Source organism: Oryctolagus cuniculus, chromosome 6 (assembly GCF_051225735.1).
Source record: "Oryctolagus cuniculus isolate XC-2025 breed Fujian yellow rabbit chromosome 6, ASM5122573v1, whole genome shotgun sequence".
Classification (NCBI taxonomy): domain Eukaryota; kingdom Metazoa; phylum Chordata; class Mammalia; order Lagomorpha; family Leporidae; genus Oryctolagus; species Oryctolagus cuniculus.
In genome coordinates this window covers 45715585-45731637 of record NC_142872.1, presented here as the reverse complement: position 1 = coordinate 45731637, position 16053 = coordinate 45715585, and the positions used below count along the sequence as shown (strand labels likewise).

The window sequence follows — 16053 nt, the reverse complement described above, 5'->3', positions numbered from 1 at the left end:
TTTGCGTTATGATCAGCTTGTGTTGAAATCATGTACTCAGGAGAGTTTTGGCAAGGAAGACTGCTTCATTCAACAGATTTCTTGAGTGTCAACTGTATGTGGGACACTCAGATAAATAATAAATCAAGACCAACTCTCATGAAGCTTATATCCAGTTGGGAAACAACAGTGGAAAATAAAAATGGACAAAGCAGTATCAGATAATGCAACTGTGGAGAAGTCTAGTCCTTTGGAGACATGCTGTGCCTAGGGTTTAGGACTATGAACTCAATCCAGACATCGAATTTGACTCTTCCTGGCTGTGTGACCTTGGGTACTTATTTAAGCTGTCTGGGTCCCTTTCCTCTATAAAATGGGACTTAAAAAAAAAAATCAGTCTTGGGAAGCAGTAAGGAATTAGAGTGAATTCACCATGCCTGTGCCTGGTAAGGGCTCAGGTGTTAGTTGTCTTCAACAGGCCACATTCCGTAAGCAACTGTTCCCACTCTAGCGCAGGTGCACCTATGAAAGACCCCAAGGCTCGTTCTTGGCAGCCATGCTCTTTCAGGAATCGCGGTTGATCTCCTGGCACTAGAGGAACATATTTAATTGCCGCATGTTCAAGGAAGCTTGCTATGGTATGAATGGGACGTCGCTCCTGAGTCAAGGGTTCATGGCACTAAGAGGGTTGATTTTCACGTGGTGGTTTGGGGGGGGGGGGACGGAGAGCTGGAGGTCACTGGGGGCGTGCCTTGAGAGGGTTGATTATAAAAGTTTGAGAGGCAGGCCTGGCTTCCACTCTGCTTCCTGGTTCGCAGTGTGATCTTTGGTCTGCAAGGGCTGTGCCTCGGGTGCCACCCACCTCTCTTAACGGACATCTCAACCAATGGGGCTGGTCCCATCCTGGATGATGAACCTCCAAAACCATGAGCCAAAATAGACCTTTCTTCATAAATAACTTGTCTTAGATTCAGTGATGAAAAGGTAACTGATTCAAAGGTGAAGACACAAATAGCAAGTATTTATTCTAGACCCTGCAGTTTGTACTTCCAGGGCCCTTGGTCCGCTGCTGTTTTCAAGAACCAACTTGTTGCATTGATTTTAGTTACAGACAGAAATCCACATTCATTAAAACCAGAACTCCGAGGCTGAGGGTAGAGGAAGCCAATGCGTTGGTCAGCGGAACCTCTGGAGTTCCAAGACCATTGGAGTTGGGCCTGGGCTGACTGCACTCAGGGCATGGGATGTAAACACAGGGTGCAGGTAGGGAGATACCCAGGGGAGGCTCTGCCCCAACTTGGGAGTGAGGATCAAGTCTCCCCTCTCCCATACCCTGGCTCCCTAACTTCCCTTTTGGATGACCCTTGTACCAACTCCTGTACTCATGCAGCTGCAATGGAGATGAGAAAGGAAGGGATATCAATTATACACCTCTGCAGCTGCTCTTGTTTTGTGGCCACTTCTGGCTAACTGTGAGGGGACCAAAGGTAGTGCCTGTGGCAGGTGGCACTGGAGTCATGGTATGCTGCTTCCCAGTGTGGGCAGGGCATCCATGGAGCTGGGGGCATGGTGGCAATCTGGTCAGTAGCCAGAATGTCTCCTGGGCCACCCCCGTGCCTCCACTTGATCATGGAGACACGAAACTCCTCACATTGACCAAGCCTGAAGGGCTGCAGCCTGTAAACGAGCCCAGAACCCTTTGCACCTGGGTTCCTGGTTGAGCACCAGCGTGAACATGGAAGTTAGCTCTGCTTTCCAGAAAGCACATGACTTTCTGCCAAACCCTCAGCATGTGACCTTGTCCCGCACACTCTCTCCGTCTCCCCAAATCCTATTTTGCGTAACTCGCCGAGGAAAAGGAAAGCACGTTCCTCCCATTTCTAGCTCGATAGGCAAATGACTTTTACGAGCAGGGCAACTGCTGTTCCCTTTTCAGTGTAAGGCAAAGTGAAAGGCTGGGTTGGGGCAGCAGAGCTTGGCTGGGAGGCACCTTTGGTTGTTGTTCTGTTGCAGTTTCAAAGACTCCCGCCTACACATCTCGGTGACTGACTCCTTAGGATGCACGCAGAGAGGGACGTGTGGGACGGAGTGGCCCCCAAGGTGCTGTCTGGAGGCTGCAGTGCTCCGGCAACGGGCTGCTGGGACCTCTTTTCTGCGGCATCAGGTGGCTTTCACAGTTGGAAGGTCAGCTGAGGTCTTGCTTCTGCCTCCAGAGAGGAAGTGGCAAAAGCAATAGCACATTTTACATTGGCTGTGGCCCTGGAATCTCTGAACTGGAAGATGGGGCAAATTAGTGTCTGGGCCTCTGAGAGCCAGCTCTGTTTCCTTCTTGGCCTAAGGAATGGGAAGTTGGTCTCAGGAGGAAAACTGGTCAGTAGGATTTCCTGATGACCAGTATCTCAGGGAAGTGCTTAGACTGTGCTACATTCAACAGGTCAAATTCTGCCATCTTCCCAACAACACAGAGGTGGCACCGAGAGAATCGGTGGGAAGGGAGGTCCGGGGACCTGCTGACACCACTGTAAACTAGGGTATTTGGTCACTGAAACTGTGTCTCCAGGAAGTTCTGCCCCCACTGCATTCTGCGTAGGGAAGTTCCTCCTGGAAACAGCACTGAGGTATAAATGAATATCGCAAGCAGGGAGAGCCCACTGCTAACATTGTGCTGGAAATAACCAACCAAGTGCTTTCGGAACAAAGGTGAAGCTGTACCGTCAGGCTCATCCTGTCGCTCCTGTATTCAAAGCTTTACGAATGGATTATAAATACTTTGGGCTTCTCTTCTGGTGATGGGGTGCTGGAAAGTTCTATGTTGTCCACAAGGACATTCTTGTCTTCCAGTCTAATGACAGTGGGCTCTGGGCTGGGAGTAGGTGGTGTTGGGTTTTTGTGCATGTGGGGCAAGTTGGCCCAGCTGATGGCCAGGTCTTTGAAAGCATGAAGCATGAACACGCCCAAGATGATGGTGACAAAGCCAGCAAGGGTTCCCATGATGTCCACAGCTGACATGCTGTTCCATTCCTTGAAGAGGATGATGGAAGAGGTGACGACCACCGTGGTGAAGAACACGTAGTAGATGGGGAACACCAGGGAGGTATTAAAAATATCCAGCGCCCTGTTGAGGAAGTTGACCTGAGTGCTTAGGGAGAGAGCCAGGATGAGAGAGAGGATGTAGGGCAGTGGGTGCCGCACAACAGGCAAGCCCTGGAAGAAGTTCTTGATGGTGATGCCCAGACCCTTGACGGCAGACACGGAGAAGGCCCCGATCACGGAGCAGATGATGATGTAGATGAGGATGTTCCTTTGCCCGTAACGTGGGGCGACGACAAAGATGAGAATGAGGCAGGACACCAGCAGGAGCACGGCGAACACGATGAAGCCTTGGGGTGGGGGGGGACACGGGTCTCAGCTGGGGAGGATAGCAGAGGGCATCGGAGGTCCCCAGCCCATGGCAGGGGAGTTGCTGTGGAGTCTGACAAACATGGATCCCCGTCCCTGCTGCAACTTGTAATTTGGGCAAGCTGTTAAATCTCCCGCACCTCCATTTCCTAATGTGTAGAAGACCATCAACAGCAGGACTGTGCTCGTAGGCGTGTTTCAGAAGGTTCAATGAGACAATGTGCATAAAGCATTTAGCACAGTGCCTAGCACGTAATAAACACTTATTACATGGTCTCCACATAGACCAGGTCAGGAAGCCCTTAAGCCACACTGGCTAACTAGCACCATCCCAACATTTTGTTTAGCTTTCCCTCTCCTCCAGGGGGCAGCACCTGAGATGGTCAGAGCCCAACCAGACCTTCCCCAGAGCTGATGCCTCAGGGGGTGCCTGGCCCCCAGGAGCGGGGGCGTACCTGTGTCTTTCATCTTGGAAGCCATCTGCATGATGGTGGTGACCTTCTCCTCCTCGGGGGCGTGTATCACCATCACTGTGCTGCCTGCCACGCAGATCACGCAGCCCAGCTTCCCCAGCAAGTTCAGACTCTCGCCCAGGAAGTAGGAGGACAGGATGGCACTACGTGTGACAATGGGAGAAAGGGTTGAGGGCAGCCGGGCCTGTCCCAGTGTCCCAAAGAAAAATAGGGGCTGATCAAGCACCCACAGCAAACAGATGAGAACTCTGTGCTCCCATTTAGAAGTTTTGCTAGGCCCTCTGTAAACGTTTGAAGTAGACACTGATTTCGGGGAGGGTTGTATGTGTGCTGGGGCAGTAGAAACGCGGGTAGGTGTCTCTGATTTTAAAAACTGAGCCCTCCCTAACAGAGGGGTAGGGAGAGTCCTCCGGAGGGCTCCTCTTCAACTTTCTACCGCAGGAACACATCCGCTTAGCAATGCTGACACACGGTGTCTGGCCTTGGCTTGCTTGCCTCTCGGGAGCTCACTCCTTCACAAGCCAAATGGCTCCATTGTAGGTTTACTCTAATTACTCACTGAAAACACACCCCTTGAAAATTTCTACTCCTTGTCCCACTTCCATTGCTTGGATCGTACAGACCAAATTTATTCCTTATTGCTTTGCTAGATGTCAATATAAAAAAACCACAGTGACAATAATAGGCACCATGTTTTGGGCATGGGTACAGTGCTAGGAACTTTACTATGATTCGTGATACAGTAAAATATACTATATCCATTTCATAGATGAGAAAACTGGTCTCCTAGAAAATGACTTAGCAAGGTCAAACAGCTTTACCAGTCCTGGGGAAGCCAGGACTGCACTAAAGCAGTGTCTGATTATGAAGTGTCTGGGTTTTCCTCTATGCCTCACTGAACAGAATGCTTGTGACTTCCCTGAGTCTTCACTCCTCTGGGGAAAAGAGCTCCAGGAGTTTCGTGCTATTACCTGATGACATGATTTCCCCAGCTCTCCCATTCTCTCTGTGAGCCGGCAGAGGGGACGGAAGCAAGTGAGGACAGGCAGGTTGGGCATGGTCATGGCTCATGCTTCTGTTTCCTTACAATGGCAGCAGCAGTTTAAGGTGAACATCTTTTCTACCCTGGGACCCAACTGCCTTCAGAGGTCCTGACTCAAGCTGTCAGGAGAGCGGGGATTGATACCTAAGCTTCATCCCTCCCTCTTCTGTCTCCTCTAAAGCTACTAGGAAGAATTTCACCCACAGTGTCCTATTCAGGAGAATCTGGTGGCATTCACCGGGCAGGGATGACACAGAGGATCCCATGCCACTCCCAGGGTCCAAGGAGTGGGGATTCTAGCATCAGATACGCCATGGTGGGATCACAGCCACATGAGGTGTGCAGTCAGCCTAGCCAGCTGGTTGTACAATATGAGTCATGGCTTCATTGGTTTTCTGACTGTGGAAATGTTGCAAAATTGTCTTCCAGAGAGTAAGACACAACAGAGAAGATGACAGGTATGTGGTTAGCTGGGATTTACCAGGCTTTCAAAAATGGGCCAAACAGCACGCTCTCCTTCAAAGGGGCTTCGAGACCCTCGCAGAAGGGGTGCTCTGTTTGCAGTTCAGAAGGACTGGGGACCATAGGACGCACGTGCATTTAGTACCGATTATTCTCCAACATGTGTTGAGTGCTTACTTGAGAGGCAACATGGCACCATGGCTAAGGATTCAGGCTCTGGATTTTGACTGCCTGGGTTGGAATCCTGGCCTGGATAGCTGACCCCTAGTCACATTGGGTAGCTTGCCAACTGGATGAACCTCTGGCCTTAGGTAGGGATGCTGTGAGGATTAAATGAGTTAATACCAGAGATACGCTGAGAGCATTTGGTACACAGCAAGCCCTCAAGACGAGAGCTGTGATTGTTTTCTGTTGTCAGTTCCGTACTAAGCATTTCCTGTGCATTACTGCATTTAGTCCTCAGAACAATGCCTCTGGTACATAGCATTAGCATTCCTATTTTGAAGATGTAGAAACTGAGGCTTACAGTGGTTAAATGACTTGCCCAGGGTAAGGCACCTGCTAAGTCATAGAGCACAAACTAGAAGCCAGATAGTGTTCATCTAGGGCTCATGCTTTTCGCTTGTGTGTTTTTCCTACTGAAGCACTGAAACACTGACAGGAGACAGGCAGCCTTCCCACTGGCTTGGGCCCAGCCGGCCTCCATTACCGGCATTAGGGGTAACAATGCAGGGTCCAGAGCACTAAAAAATACCCGTCACTTTCTGGGGCCTGGCACTGTCCTAGGTCCCGGATTGGCCCACCTGCAACTGCAGATCTCAACAAATTGGAAACAGGAAGGAACCGGCAGTGGCTAGAGGGGTGACAACAACCTTATGAGGACGCTGAGCGCTCCCAGAGGTGTGACGACTGTTGCAGGTGCAAATGCGTAGGCCCCGAAGTTGGCAACTTCCCCAGCAGCCACTAGGAAATTAAGGGAGAAAAGACGCTTAGAGCCCTCCAGTGCAGTGTCTCCAGTCCAGATGGTGCTGGCTGGAGATGGCTTCATTCAGTGTTCAACCCACTGTGAATGGCAGACCCGTGTTCCTTACCTTCTTGATCCTCAGGACCTCCACGGGGAGACTCTGAGCCCAGATTATCCCAAGCAAATCCTTCCATTTTAAAGATGGCAAAGCTGAGGCCCAGAGTCCAAAGTCAGATGAGTTGCTTTTTGAGCCAAGGCCTGCTTAGTCTCCACATGGCTGGACTTCTAGTCCATGCACAGTTAAGTGGGTCTCAGGGACTGCTAATGTTTTGTATTCTTTTAGGGAAGTTCTAGAAAATTGTTAATTATCTTACAAAGAAATGGTTACATTGGTGGACTCTCTGGGTCTCTCCCTCCTAGGGGAGCTGTGGACAGTGAAGTCAAGTCAGACATTCTCAAGGGTCTCAAGTTCCCCATCTGAGTTGCCAGTTTGCAAACTCCTGGAAGCACATTCTCTGTCTCTCTGTTGCTGCAGGGTAACCTGGGTCACCCTGGGAAAGCAGGTGACGTCTGTGACAGCTCTGGTTGGCTAAGCCAGGGATCCCAACCTGCCTTAGGGGATCATCATTGGAAAGTTGATTCCCACCTAAGAGAGTTAGTTTGATAACCAGAGGGGGGCAATCGGGGAAATGTATGAGTGTGCAAATTCGGGCAAAACTTAAGTGGCAGACCGGCTATCTTGTAAGCAGATTAACAAATTAACTGCCTGTGGAGGGGAGAAGCTGGCGTAGGAGTCCTAGCTTTCTACCATGTAGGAGTCCATGTGTCCACCGCCAGTAAGCAGTGGTATTTCCATCCTACGTTTCAAAGGAAGCGGAGAGAACTTGATTGATAGGGGCTCGGAATACATCGTTCTGGCTGCAGATGGTTCACGAGTGACAGAGCAGGTGACCTGAGAGGAGGGTAGGATGTTCTGCCCACAAGGCTTGTCAAGGTTACCCTTGGGGACCTGAGTCTCAGCCTCATACTTCCCCGGTTAGAGGCAGAAATGCCCCCATCTACTCCTTTCTCCTCCATCCAATGCCCATAGGCCACTGTTACTAGAGCAAGGAACCCACTTACTGGTGAGAAATCCAGCCCACCACATCGCGTCTTTCAGGTAGCCAAAGCCTCCGTCCACTGTAGAAAGCAAAGCACAGAAAGTTAGCACTTGTCCATACCTTCTAAAGCACCTCTCCTAAATCGGCCTTTCACTGGTCATCGATTCTTGACCAGCTTCTGTGGGTATTCATCCCTTCCCAGTGTTTTGAAAACCACCTATTTATGGGGCAACCTGGAACTACTTTCTGAGCCCATCCCTACTCATAGGGCCAACTGCCCTGCGGGTCATCTCTTGTCTCTCTCAGAGGCATTTCAATTTCTGTCTTAAATGGAGCCTTCAATTTTATATATATATATATATATATATATAAATAAAATATATATTTAATTATTTTTAAAGGCAGAGAAAGGCAGGGAGGATCTTCTATACACTAGTTTATTCCCTAGTGAACAGCTGGGGCTGGGCCAGGCTGAAGCCAGGAGTTGGGAACTCGTATTATCCAAGTTTCCCACCTGGGGGATCTGGCCATGTGAGCCAGCACGTGCTGCCATCTAAGGTGCACATTAGCAGGAAGCTGGTATCAAAAGTGGAGCTGGGTGGCCGGCACTGCAGCTCACTAGGCTAATCCTCCGCCTGTGGTGCCGGCACCCCGGGTTCTAGTCCTGGTTGGGGCGCTGGATTCTGTCCCGGTAGCTCCTCTTCCAGTCCAGCTCTCTGCTGTGGCCCGGAAATGCAGTGGAGGATGGCCCACATGCTTGGGCCCTACACCCGCATGGGCGACCAGGAGGAAGCACCTGGCTCCTGGCTTCAGATCGGCGCAGCGCACTGGCTGTAATGGTCATTTTGGGGAGTGAACCAACAGAAGGAAGACCTTTCTCTCTGTCTCGCTCTAACTCTATCAAAAAAAAAAAAAAAAAAAAAAAAAAAAAGGAGCTGGGCCCAAATTCAGTTGCCCTGATAGGGAATATGGGCATCCAAGCAGCATCTTAACTGCTCTGCCCAAACCTGTGCTTTGAAATGCTCCTAACCTACCCGCAAAATGAAGCTTGGCAAGTGGCGCTTCCTTGTACCAGGTTGCTTAAGCACTTGGGCTCCAGACGTGTGTATCTCAGTGCCTGCTGGGCTCCCTGGCCTAGATGATGGCAATGCCAACTACTCCTGTCGGTTGTTCTTGACCCTTCTCTCTCTACTCCTTCTATATTCCACACATCCTGCTGCTTCTGTCTCCAAAAGCATCTCAGGTGTGACCACTCCCTTGCCACCATCCTACTCCAAGGCACCATCCCTTCTGGTCCAGGCTGAGGCAGCCGCCTCTTTCATGGTTACTCGGGTTCTGCTTTTGCCCCTTCAGTAATGGGTTCCTCTCACGGCAGCCAGTGTTCTTTTAAGAACGCAAATACTATCACACCACTGCAGGGTTGAGAGCAGGGCCCCGGCTTCCAATTTTTCTGAGGATAAAGATCAGGATCATAAACAAGGCCATGCATAGCTTGGGCCTGTTCATCTCTCTAAAGGCATCTCCTGCCACTCTTTGCCTTCTTAGTTCTTCAGAAATGATGGGCTCCTGTCTGCCTCCAGGTCTACACACGGGCTCTTCCTCATGTCCAGATTACTCCCAGCCACCGATGGCCCAAATCTGCAGGCCTCTGCTTGCATTTCTTCCCCACAGATGGTCTCCCTCTCCCACTTAACTCTCATTTCCCTTGGGGTTCTCCTTAATAACCCGCAGCTCCCCTCCTTCATGAAGCTTCATGCCAGTTTGAGTTGATCTGCTCAGCTTCTGCTGCTTGTTCCACCAAAACAGAAGCTCATTACGCCAGAAGCCATGACTCCTTTGTTTGGAGCCTGGTACACGGTCAATGCTTAGCGACAGGATAGTGGTGGTGATGGATGGCTTTGAGACAGTGCTGTGAGAATTCAAAAACTGCATGTGGTTTTCTGTGAGTGCCCACTTTCCTAAGGAGAGGATCCTCACGTTTCCAAGGGGGTCAGAATCTCCCATGGATGTTGAGATCTCAGTATTTTACTCTAAGGATTGAAATCTTGGAAGATACTGAAATACCAGTTTGAAGGAAAGGATTTATTCTAGAGAGGTTGTCTTGAATGACCAACAGTGCTTGCTCTGCTCCCCTCCTTTTGGGAGGCCCATCGTCTTCCGGACTCTTGTCCAGAAGCAAATCCTAAAGCACCACGACCATTGCTCCCTGCTTCCTCTCTGCACCTCCTGGCTCTCTGTTGTGGAGCAACTGGGCTCCGGGTGTGTATCACAGTGCCTCCTGGGCACGCTCACGTGGATGATGGCAACACTAATGCCAGTAATTACCGTCTGCCAAGCATTTTCTGAACGTGTCCCATGTCTCGTCAGTAACCCTTGAATCCGGCGCTTTTCTCACCCTATGTGAGACACGAGGAAGCAAAGTTCCTGTCTTACTCAGAATCTCAGCACCAGGAATTCAAGGGCCTGAATGGGAACTAGAAGTTGCTTCCAGAGCACAGTGTTGCACAGAACCTTGAAACAGAGCATGTCCCAACTTGAGCACTCTGCACCTTCCCATAAACCTGTTGGTCCTTCTGCATTCTTTATCTCAGAAAAGAGCACCATCACGTCCCCGATTGCTCAAGTCCAAAATCTGAGTCACCCTTGACTCCTTCTTTATCCGCCCCATGCAGCCGTCTGCATCAGAGCAGGCGGAGCCTCCTTCCAAAGCCATCCTGGAACCCATCCCTCGTCTCCAGGCCACAGTTCTGTGCTCTCACTCACTTAATTGTTTGCCCTGCCCTGAATTGTGTTCCCTATTCTGTCCTCCACCTAGCATCCAGGGATGTTTTCACGTCCTAACCCAGACCATCACCCCTCTACCCAGAACTTCTCAATTACCTAAGAGTTGCCCTCAAACCAGTAGTCCAGCGTCCATGCACTGGCCCTTACCTCCTTTACCCTTCCACGATCTAACCATCACGAACTGCTTTCAGTTCCTTACACCGGTTCTGTTCTCTCCAACTCTTTGCCTTTGCACACGCTGTTCCTTCTACCTGGAACACCATCTTCCCTCTTTACTTTGCTGTCTGCATATCAGTCAGGTCTCAGTGTAGGGATCAGTTGCTGCAGAAAACCTCCCCTAACCTCACAAGCTTTTTCATGCATCTCTGACGTCCCCACAGCACGGTGTATTTTCTCCATGGCAACACCCTACATCCTTTGTGAAAACTGCCCCTGGACTGTGTGTCCCTCACACTTCACTGAACCCTTTATGTTAGCCTCACACCCAGCACACCAGAGGCAGGCAAGAAGTGATGACTGCACGAATGGATTCTTCCACACATGACTCCTGTTCCCAAGAATTGCATCACAAATGTACATCTTTTCCAAACAGAGTCCCTGTGAACAGAGACTCAATAATTCCATAGTAGCCCCAGGGAGCTCAACTGGATGGTCAGGAGGGTGTGTGCATGGCTGACGCTGGTGAGGCCCAGGTATGTGGGTTCCACGCTGCAGGGAAACTGTGGCCTGTCTTGGATGTCAGAGCTGGGGAAAAGCCAAACCAGGACTGGATTCCTGGCCCTGAGACTCCTGGCTTCACCCCAGCGGCCGGCCAGATTGAAGTTCTCAGGAGATACTAGGCTATAAAGGAAGGTCTGCTGTAGACAGGAGGGATTCCCAGCAGAGTTAACAATGAGCCTTTTGCATGCCCAGCTCTCAGACTGCCGTCCTGGCCCCAGCAGAGGGAAGCTGGGCGAGGGCTCAGCTGCCCCGGGCCCTATCCCACTCCCCCCACGTCCACAAGAGCCTACCTGCCCGAGTGGCCCCGGTGGCCACGAGTCGCTGGAGGCCTTTCTTCTTGAGGATGACGCTGGTGCCGACCAGGAAGCTGGACAGGAAGGCCAGGCCGAGGCCGACGTAAAAGCCGTATTTCTGCCTGAACCTCTCCTGCCAGCTGCTCCCGGTGGCATTGCTGGGTACCTCGGGGCTGAGGCCGCTGACGATCTGGCACAGGACTTCATGGGAAGAGCAGTAGAGGTTGATGAAGGAGCCTGGGCAGGAAGGGCAGAGGGAGGGAGTCACATGGATGGCACCACGGGACTGGCCCTGGTAGCAGACTGTATGCTTCTGCCACTGGGCCCTGGGCCCCAACTTAAAACAGCAGTTAACATTCACTGAGTGCAGGCCAGGGACCTTGTTTTCAGGAATTCATCCCATTTTTTCAAGTGCTAACTTTATAATTACTTCTCACATTTTTATTTTACTTGAAAGGCAGTGAGTTATCTTCCATCTGCTGGGTCACTCTACAAATGCCCACAGTAGCTGGACCTCGGCCAGATCAAAGCCAGGAGCCAGGAACTCAATCCAGATCTCCCACGTGGATTCCAGGGACCCCAGGATTTAAGCCATCTTCTGCTGACTTCCAGGGGGAGCACTAGCAGGAAGCTGGATTGAAAGTGGAGTAGCTAGAACTTGAACCAGGCATATGCATATGGGCCATGGGAAGCCTGAGAGGAAACTTAACTGCTGTACCACATAGCTCCAAAAACTGTCTTGAATCCTCATTTGGTGGAAACAGAAACAGAAGCAATAAGAGAGTGGTACTGTCTGTGACCAGAACGGCAGTGCAGGACCTGTAAGCTGGACTGACACCCCGCACACCAGGCAGTGTCCCCTCGGCTCCGAGGCCTCACTGAGTCCAACCTCCTGTCCCCGCCCTCAGGGGTCCCCTCTGAACCTCTTGGCATGTGGGCCTCCAGGAGCTCACAATCCCTCTCCCAGGCCGCTTCCCTTAGTGCTCTGCATCTCTGGCTACAATGGAAGTGTGGGGAGTGAGGCTGGAGAGGGCACCAGCCCCTTCCAGCTTGTGGGAACTGACCATTCTCGGGCATTGCTTCTGAGACGTCTGGTGTTCATTGTCCCTGGCCGGGGCTACTTTCAAGGCACAATGGGACTGACGTCCCTGCCACTCCATACAGACTCCAATTCTATAGTCTCAGAGAGTTGAATCAGCTGTCAGGCCCTAGAGCCAGCACACCCTTGCTTGACCTTCTGGCACAAATACGCAGAGAGGCCAGACCCCCAGCCCAAAGAGCAGAGATGCTCAAGTTCAATAAATCAGTACAAAGAAAATCCAACAGTCCCCCAGTGCTGCTACTCGCATGATCCTCTGTTCTGGAGTTTTCCACGAGGCTTCCTAACAACCACTCTGATACCAGCACAATGATCCATCCCAGGCTCTCACCTGAGAAACTGAGGCTGCCTAAAGCAAATCAGTAGTGAGGAGTGAAGCCAGAATTATATTCAGGCAGACCTGATGCCAAAACCCGTGCTCTTAACCACCTGCCCATCCCATGCCAATAGAGCATGCAGAAAGATGGGGGGAGCCTTCATTTGGCTTCCTAATCATTGGCTGAAAATACAAATCAATTACCAACATTTAAAAATAGATTTCCCAGGCAAAGGTCAGAGTCAGAGCTACACTTGACACAGAAGGTCTGCTTCATTCACCTGCGTAATGACCCACTGGGCAACAACTGGCCGAAGCTCTGCAGCAGTTGCCCCTTCCAAAGCCTGTTGCCTGCAAGTCCCTAGAATCTTTATCTGGCTCCCTTCAGTCAGGTTTGTTAAGGACTTGGACTGTCGAGGTACTTGACCTCTGGAGGCAGAAGTCTTTTTCCAAGAAACTCTGACAAAGGCCCGGGCTTCAGTGCCAAGGATATAAGCCTGGACCAGGCACCTCTCAGACCAAGTGAGAAATTGTAGCCAGTGTCTACAAGGAACCCAAAGTCCAAGGTCAGGTAGTTCTGGCTTTGGCACATCTGCAGTGCAGAGAGGCCCTGGAAGGAGCGGATACAGGGGAGTGTTGATCTTTCTTCCATGGCACACAGAGCTGGAGGACAGCCAGTCTAATCCTCTGATTTCAACTGGGGAGACTGAGGCCCAGAGAAGGAAGGGACTTGTTGAGTTACACAAGCACCTGGTGGTGGCACTAAGTCTGCAAGCCACTAGGGCTGTGCCTGTATCTCAGCGATGGGAGGGAGATCTCCCTTTCTGACACCTGTGTCACCACTGCAGCAAGATGAATCAAGCAGCCTTCTGGGTCCCTAGTCAGACTTGTTCCTTGTTGCTCATCGTCATTTGCAAGCTTGGGCCTCCTTGCTCAAGAGCTGAATCTGGGAGTCCAGGAAATGAGGCAGAGCCTGGCAGGAAGTGGACCAAAGAGCCAAGTCCGTTCCCACATCCTTCCCCTTCTCCCTGAAGGTGTACTTCTGCCAGGTAGAGCCGAAAGACCCACTGTGGGCTTGGCTGTCACTGTCATGGCACCCACTGGCTCAGCACCCTCCGCAGAGTACAGAGTCAGTTTCCTCCATCATGGTGAAAAGACACAAGGAAGGCTGATGGTCTGAGGAAATCCAGTTCTGATGAGGATGTCCATCTGAAGAAACAGGTGTTGGGCTAGGTGATTCCTGTCTTCTCTTCCCAAACGTGGTGGAGCTGCAGATAATCCCGCCACAGAACAAGAGCAAGGCTGCTAGCAGCCTGCCTTGTTGGCCAAGAAACCCAAGGCAGCCATCACCCAAGTGTCTGTCTTTGAAAGCCCCACTGGAGAAGGGAAGAAGTTAAGAGAAACGGAGCTGTTCCACAGACTGCAATTCCAAGACAGAAAACTGTAGACACACCAAGGAAGGGGGCGAGCCATTGTAGCACAGGGACATATCTTAGAGTCACAGAGCCCTGGTTTGTATCACACTGCCCCAGTGTTGTGATGCGAGCGCATCATTAGCCTTCTCCGAGCCTAGCTTTGCACACCTTCAGAATGGGTCAGTAAAGTAACTGCCCACCTACCTTCTAGAATTGTTGGAAGGACTGACTGAAATAATACCAGTAAGGGACCTGGTCCCCTGCCTGCTTTATGCTAAAACTTAACAGGAAGCCGGGAGTGTTTGATCCTTTTTTGCATTTCTATTGTTCCTTGTTCTAAGGGGTATGGGAGCAATGAGGGGTTTGGGATCAATGAGACTCTGGGTACCTCTGTGCCCTGTCTTTCAATAGCCAGACCTGGACAAGTATTAAAACCATCTGAAGTCACTGTACACTAAAAAGCTCAAGACCCCAAAGCGCCCAGGCCACCTGTTCCAGCCTGCAGCACCCCTCCCCCATACTTCCTCAGGGTTCCATTCCTGGCTCCCAGCTCCCAGTGAGCCCAGCGGCCAAGATAGAGAGGAAGTCCCAGCTCGGACTTTAGCAGAGACCCCTCCCCAGCTTAGACCCTTGGTGGCAGAGGGTGGGCAAGGCAGGCGGGGTGCCCCCCCTGGTATTCCCCGCCCAGTGCACGCACCGTTCTCGCAGCTGGAGTTGCTGGCCCGAAGCTCCATGGAGCCCCTGCCGGGCTTCCCGAGTCCGGAGCAGGTGGCCGCGACTTGTCCCAGGCGTGGCTCGCGCGTTAGAAGCCGCCAGGGTTCCCACGCAGGGGGGAGGAGAAGGACGCGCCCCAGAGGCGGAGGGTCTCCAGGGTGGAGTCACCCGGCGACTCGAGGAGCTCAGGAAGCTGGGGGACCGACGCTGAGGCCGCCCGCAGAGGGGCGCATGCCCTCCCGGGGTGTGGACTCAGCCCGGCTCCCGGCGCCCAGTCGCCGCCCCGTGCCAGGGGCAAGAGGCGAGGGGGCGGGTCCCCGAGCCCCGCCCCGCCGAGGCGGCTGTCCGGGACAGAGCAGATGGTCCCCAGGCTGGAGGGAGAGGGGAACAACCTTCTTGCTAAGGTGAAAGTAGCAATGGTAGGAGAGTGGAAGGGGGTATTTCTGCCAGGGAGGGCCCTCCGGAGTCTGGGTTACTCTTCCACCCTCCTTCCCTTCCCTACTTTATTCATTCAACGTGGAGATCTGAGCTGCATCAGGAACTGGCAGGTAACAGGTACATAGTAATTGTACTATAAATGCTCAACATATGTCCACCCTCCCTACCCCGCATAACCTTATATAGGAATGTAGGAAGCAAAATAAGATCAATTCTTGAAAGATGGATGGTTTTCAAATTGTTTGCATTGTGTACGTGTGGGTATGCACACACTGTGGTAATGGTAAAGCCGAGTTGGAAAAATGCTAACGCGGACCACGGAAGCGTGGATGTGGTGCTTGCCACGGGCGAGGCAGAGTCCTAAGTGCTGAGCAATTCCAGCTTACGTACTTCTCCTGCCAGCAGGAGCTGCGTAGTGTGATTATTTACAGAAAGGAATCTGTGGCAGGGAGTGATCAAGTTAACTTGCCCAGGATCCCAGCTGAGAAGAGACAGAGCCCTGGTCAGAATCCTGCTGTTCAGGTTGCCCTAAGGCTCTGGTATTTGAGACTGAGAAGGACGCCTGTTCTGGGCAGTAGCAGCGTGGGGTGGCTGAGAGAGCAGTTGTCTGCACTGGGCACCTGCTTCCTGGAGGAGGTGGCTGGCACAGGTAGTCATCTGTGGGTCCTCCGTGCAGCTGGACCCTGCCCTACACCCTTCGTAGGGATTCTCCTTTGAGGCAGGTCCCCTTCTTACCTCCAGGGTACACATGAAGGAAAGTATTTTTTAAAACTTGATTGTAATTTCATATTTATGGAGGAGTTATAATAGTGCAGAGTTCCTTGGTGTTAAATCTTGTACAGGAGTAGAGAAACA

The 16053-nt window shown here is 51.6% G+C and overlaps 1 protein-coding gene across 1 annotated transcript; it reads right to left on the bottom strand.

The window, feature by feature from the left end:
• Positions 1 to 971: 971 nt before the first annotated feature.
• On the bottom strand, positions 972 to 15061 carry NIPAL4 (NIPA like domain containing 4). Its single transcript, XM_008255328.5, has 6 exons — positions 14744 to 15061; positions 11214 to 11453; positions 7442 to 7498; positions 6228 to 6318; positions 3834 to 3994; positions 972 to 3359 (listed from the first exon to the last, which is right to left on the bottom strand). The coding sequence occupies exons 1-6, from the start codon at positions 14778 to 14780 to the stop codon at positions 2728 to 2730; spliced, it is 1218 nt and encodes a 405-aa protein (XP_008253550.1). The 5' UTR covers positions 14781 to 15061; the 3' UTR covers positions 972 to 2727.
• Positions 15062 to 16053: the final 992 nt, after the last annotated feature.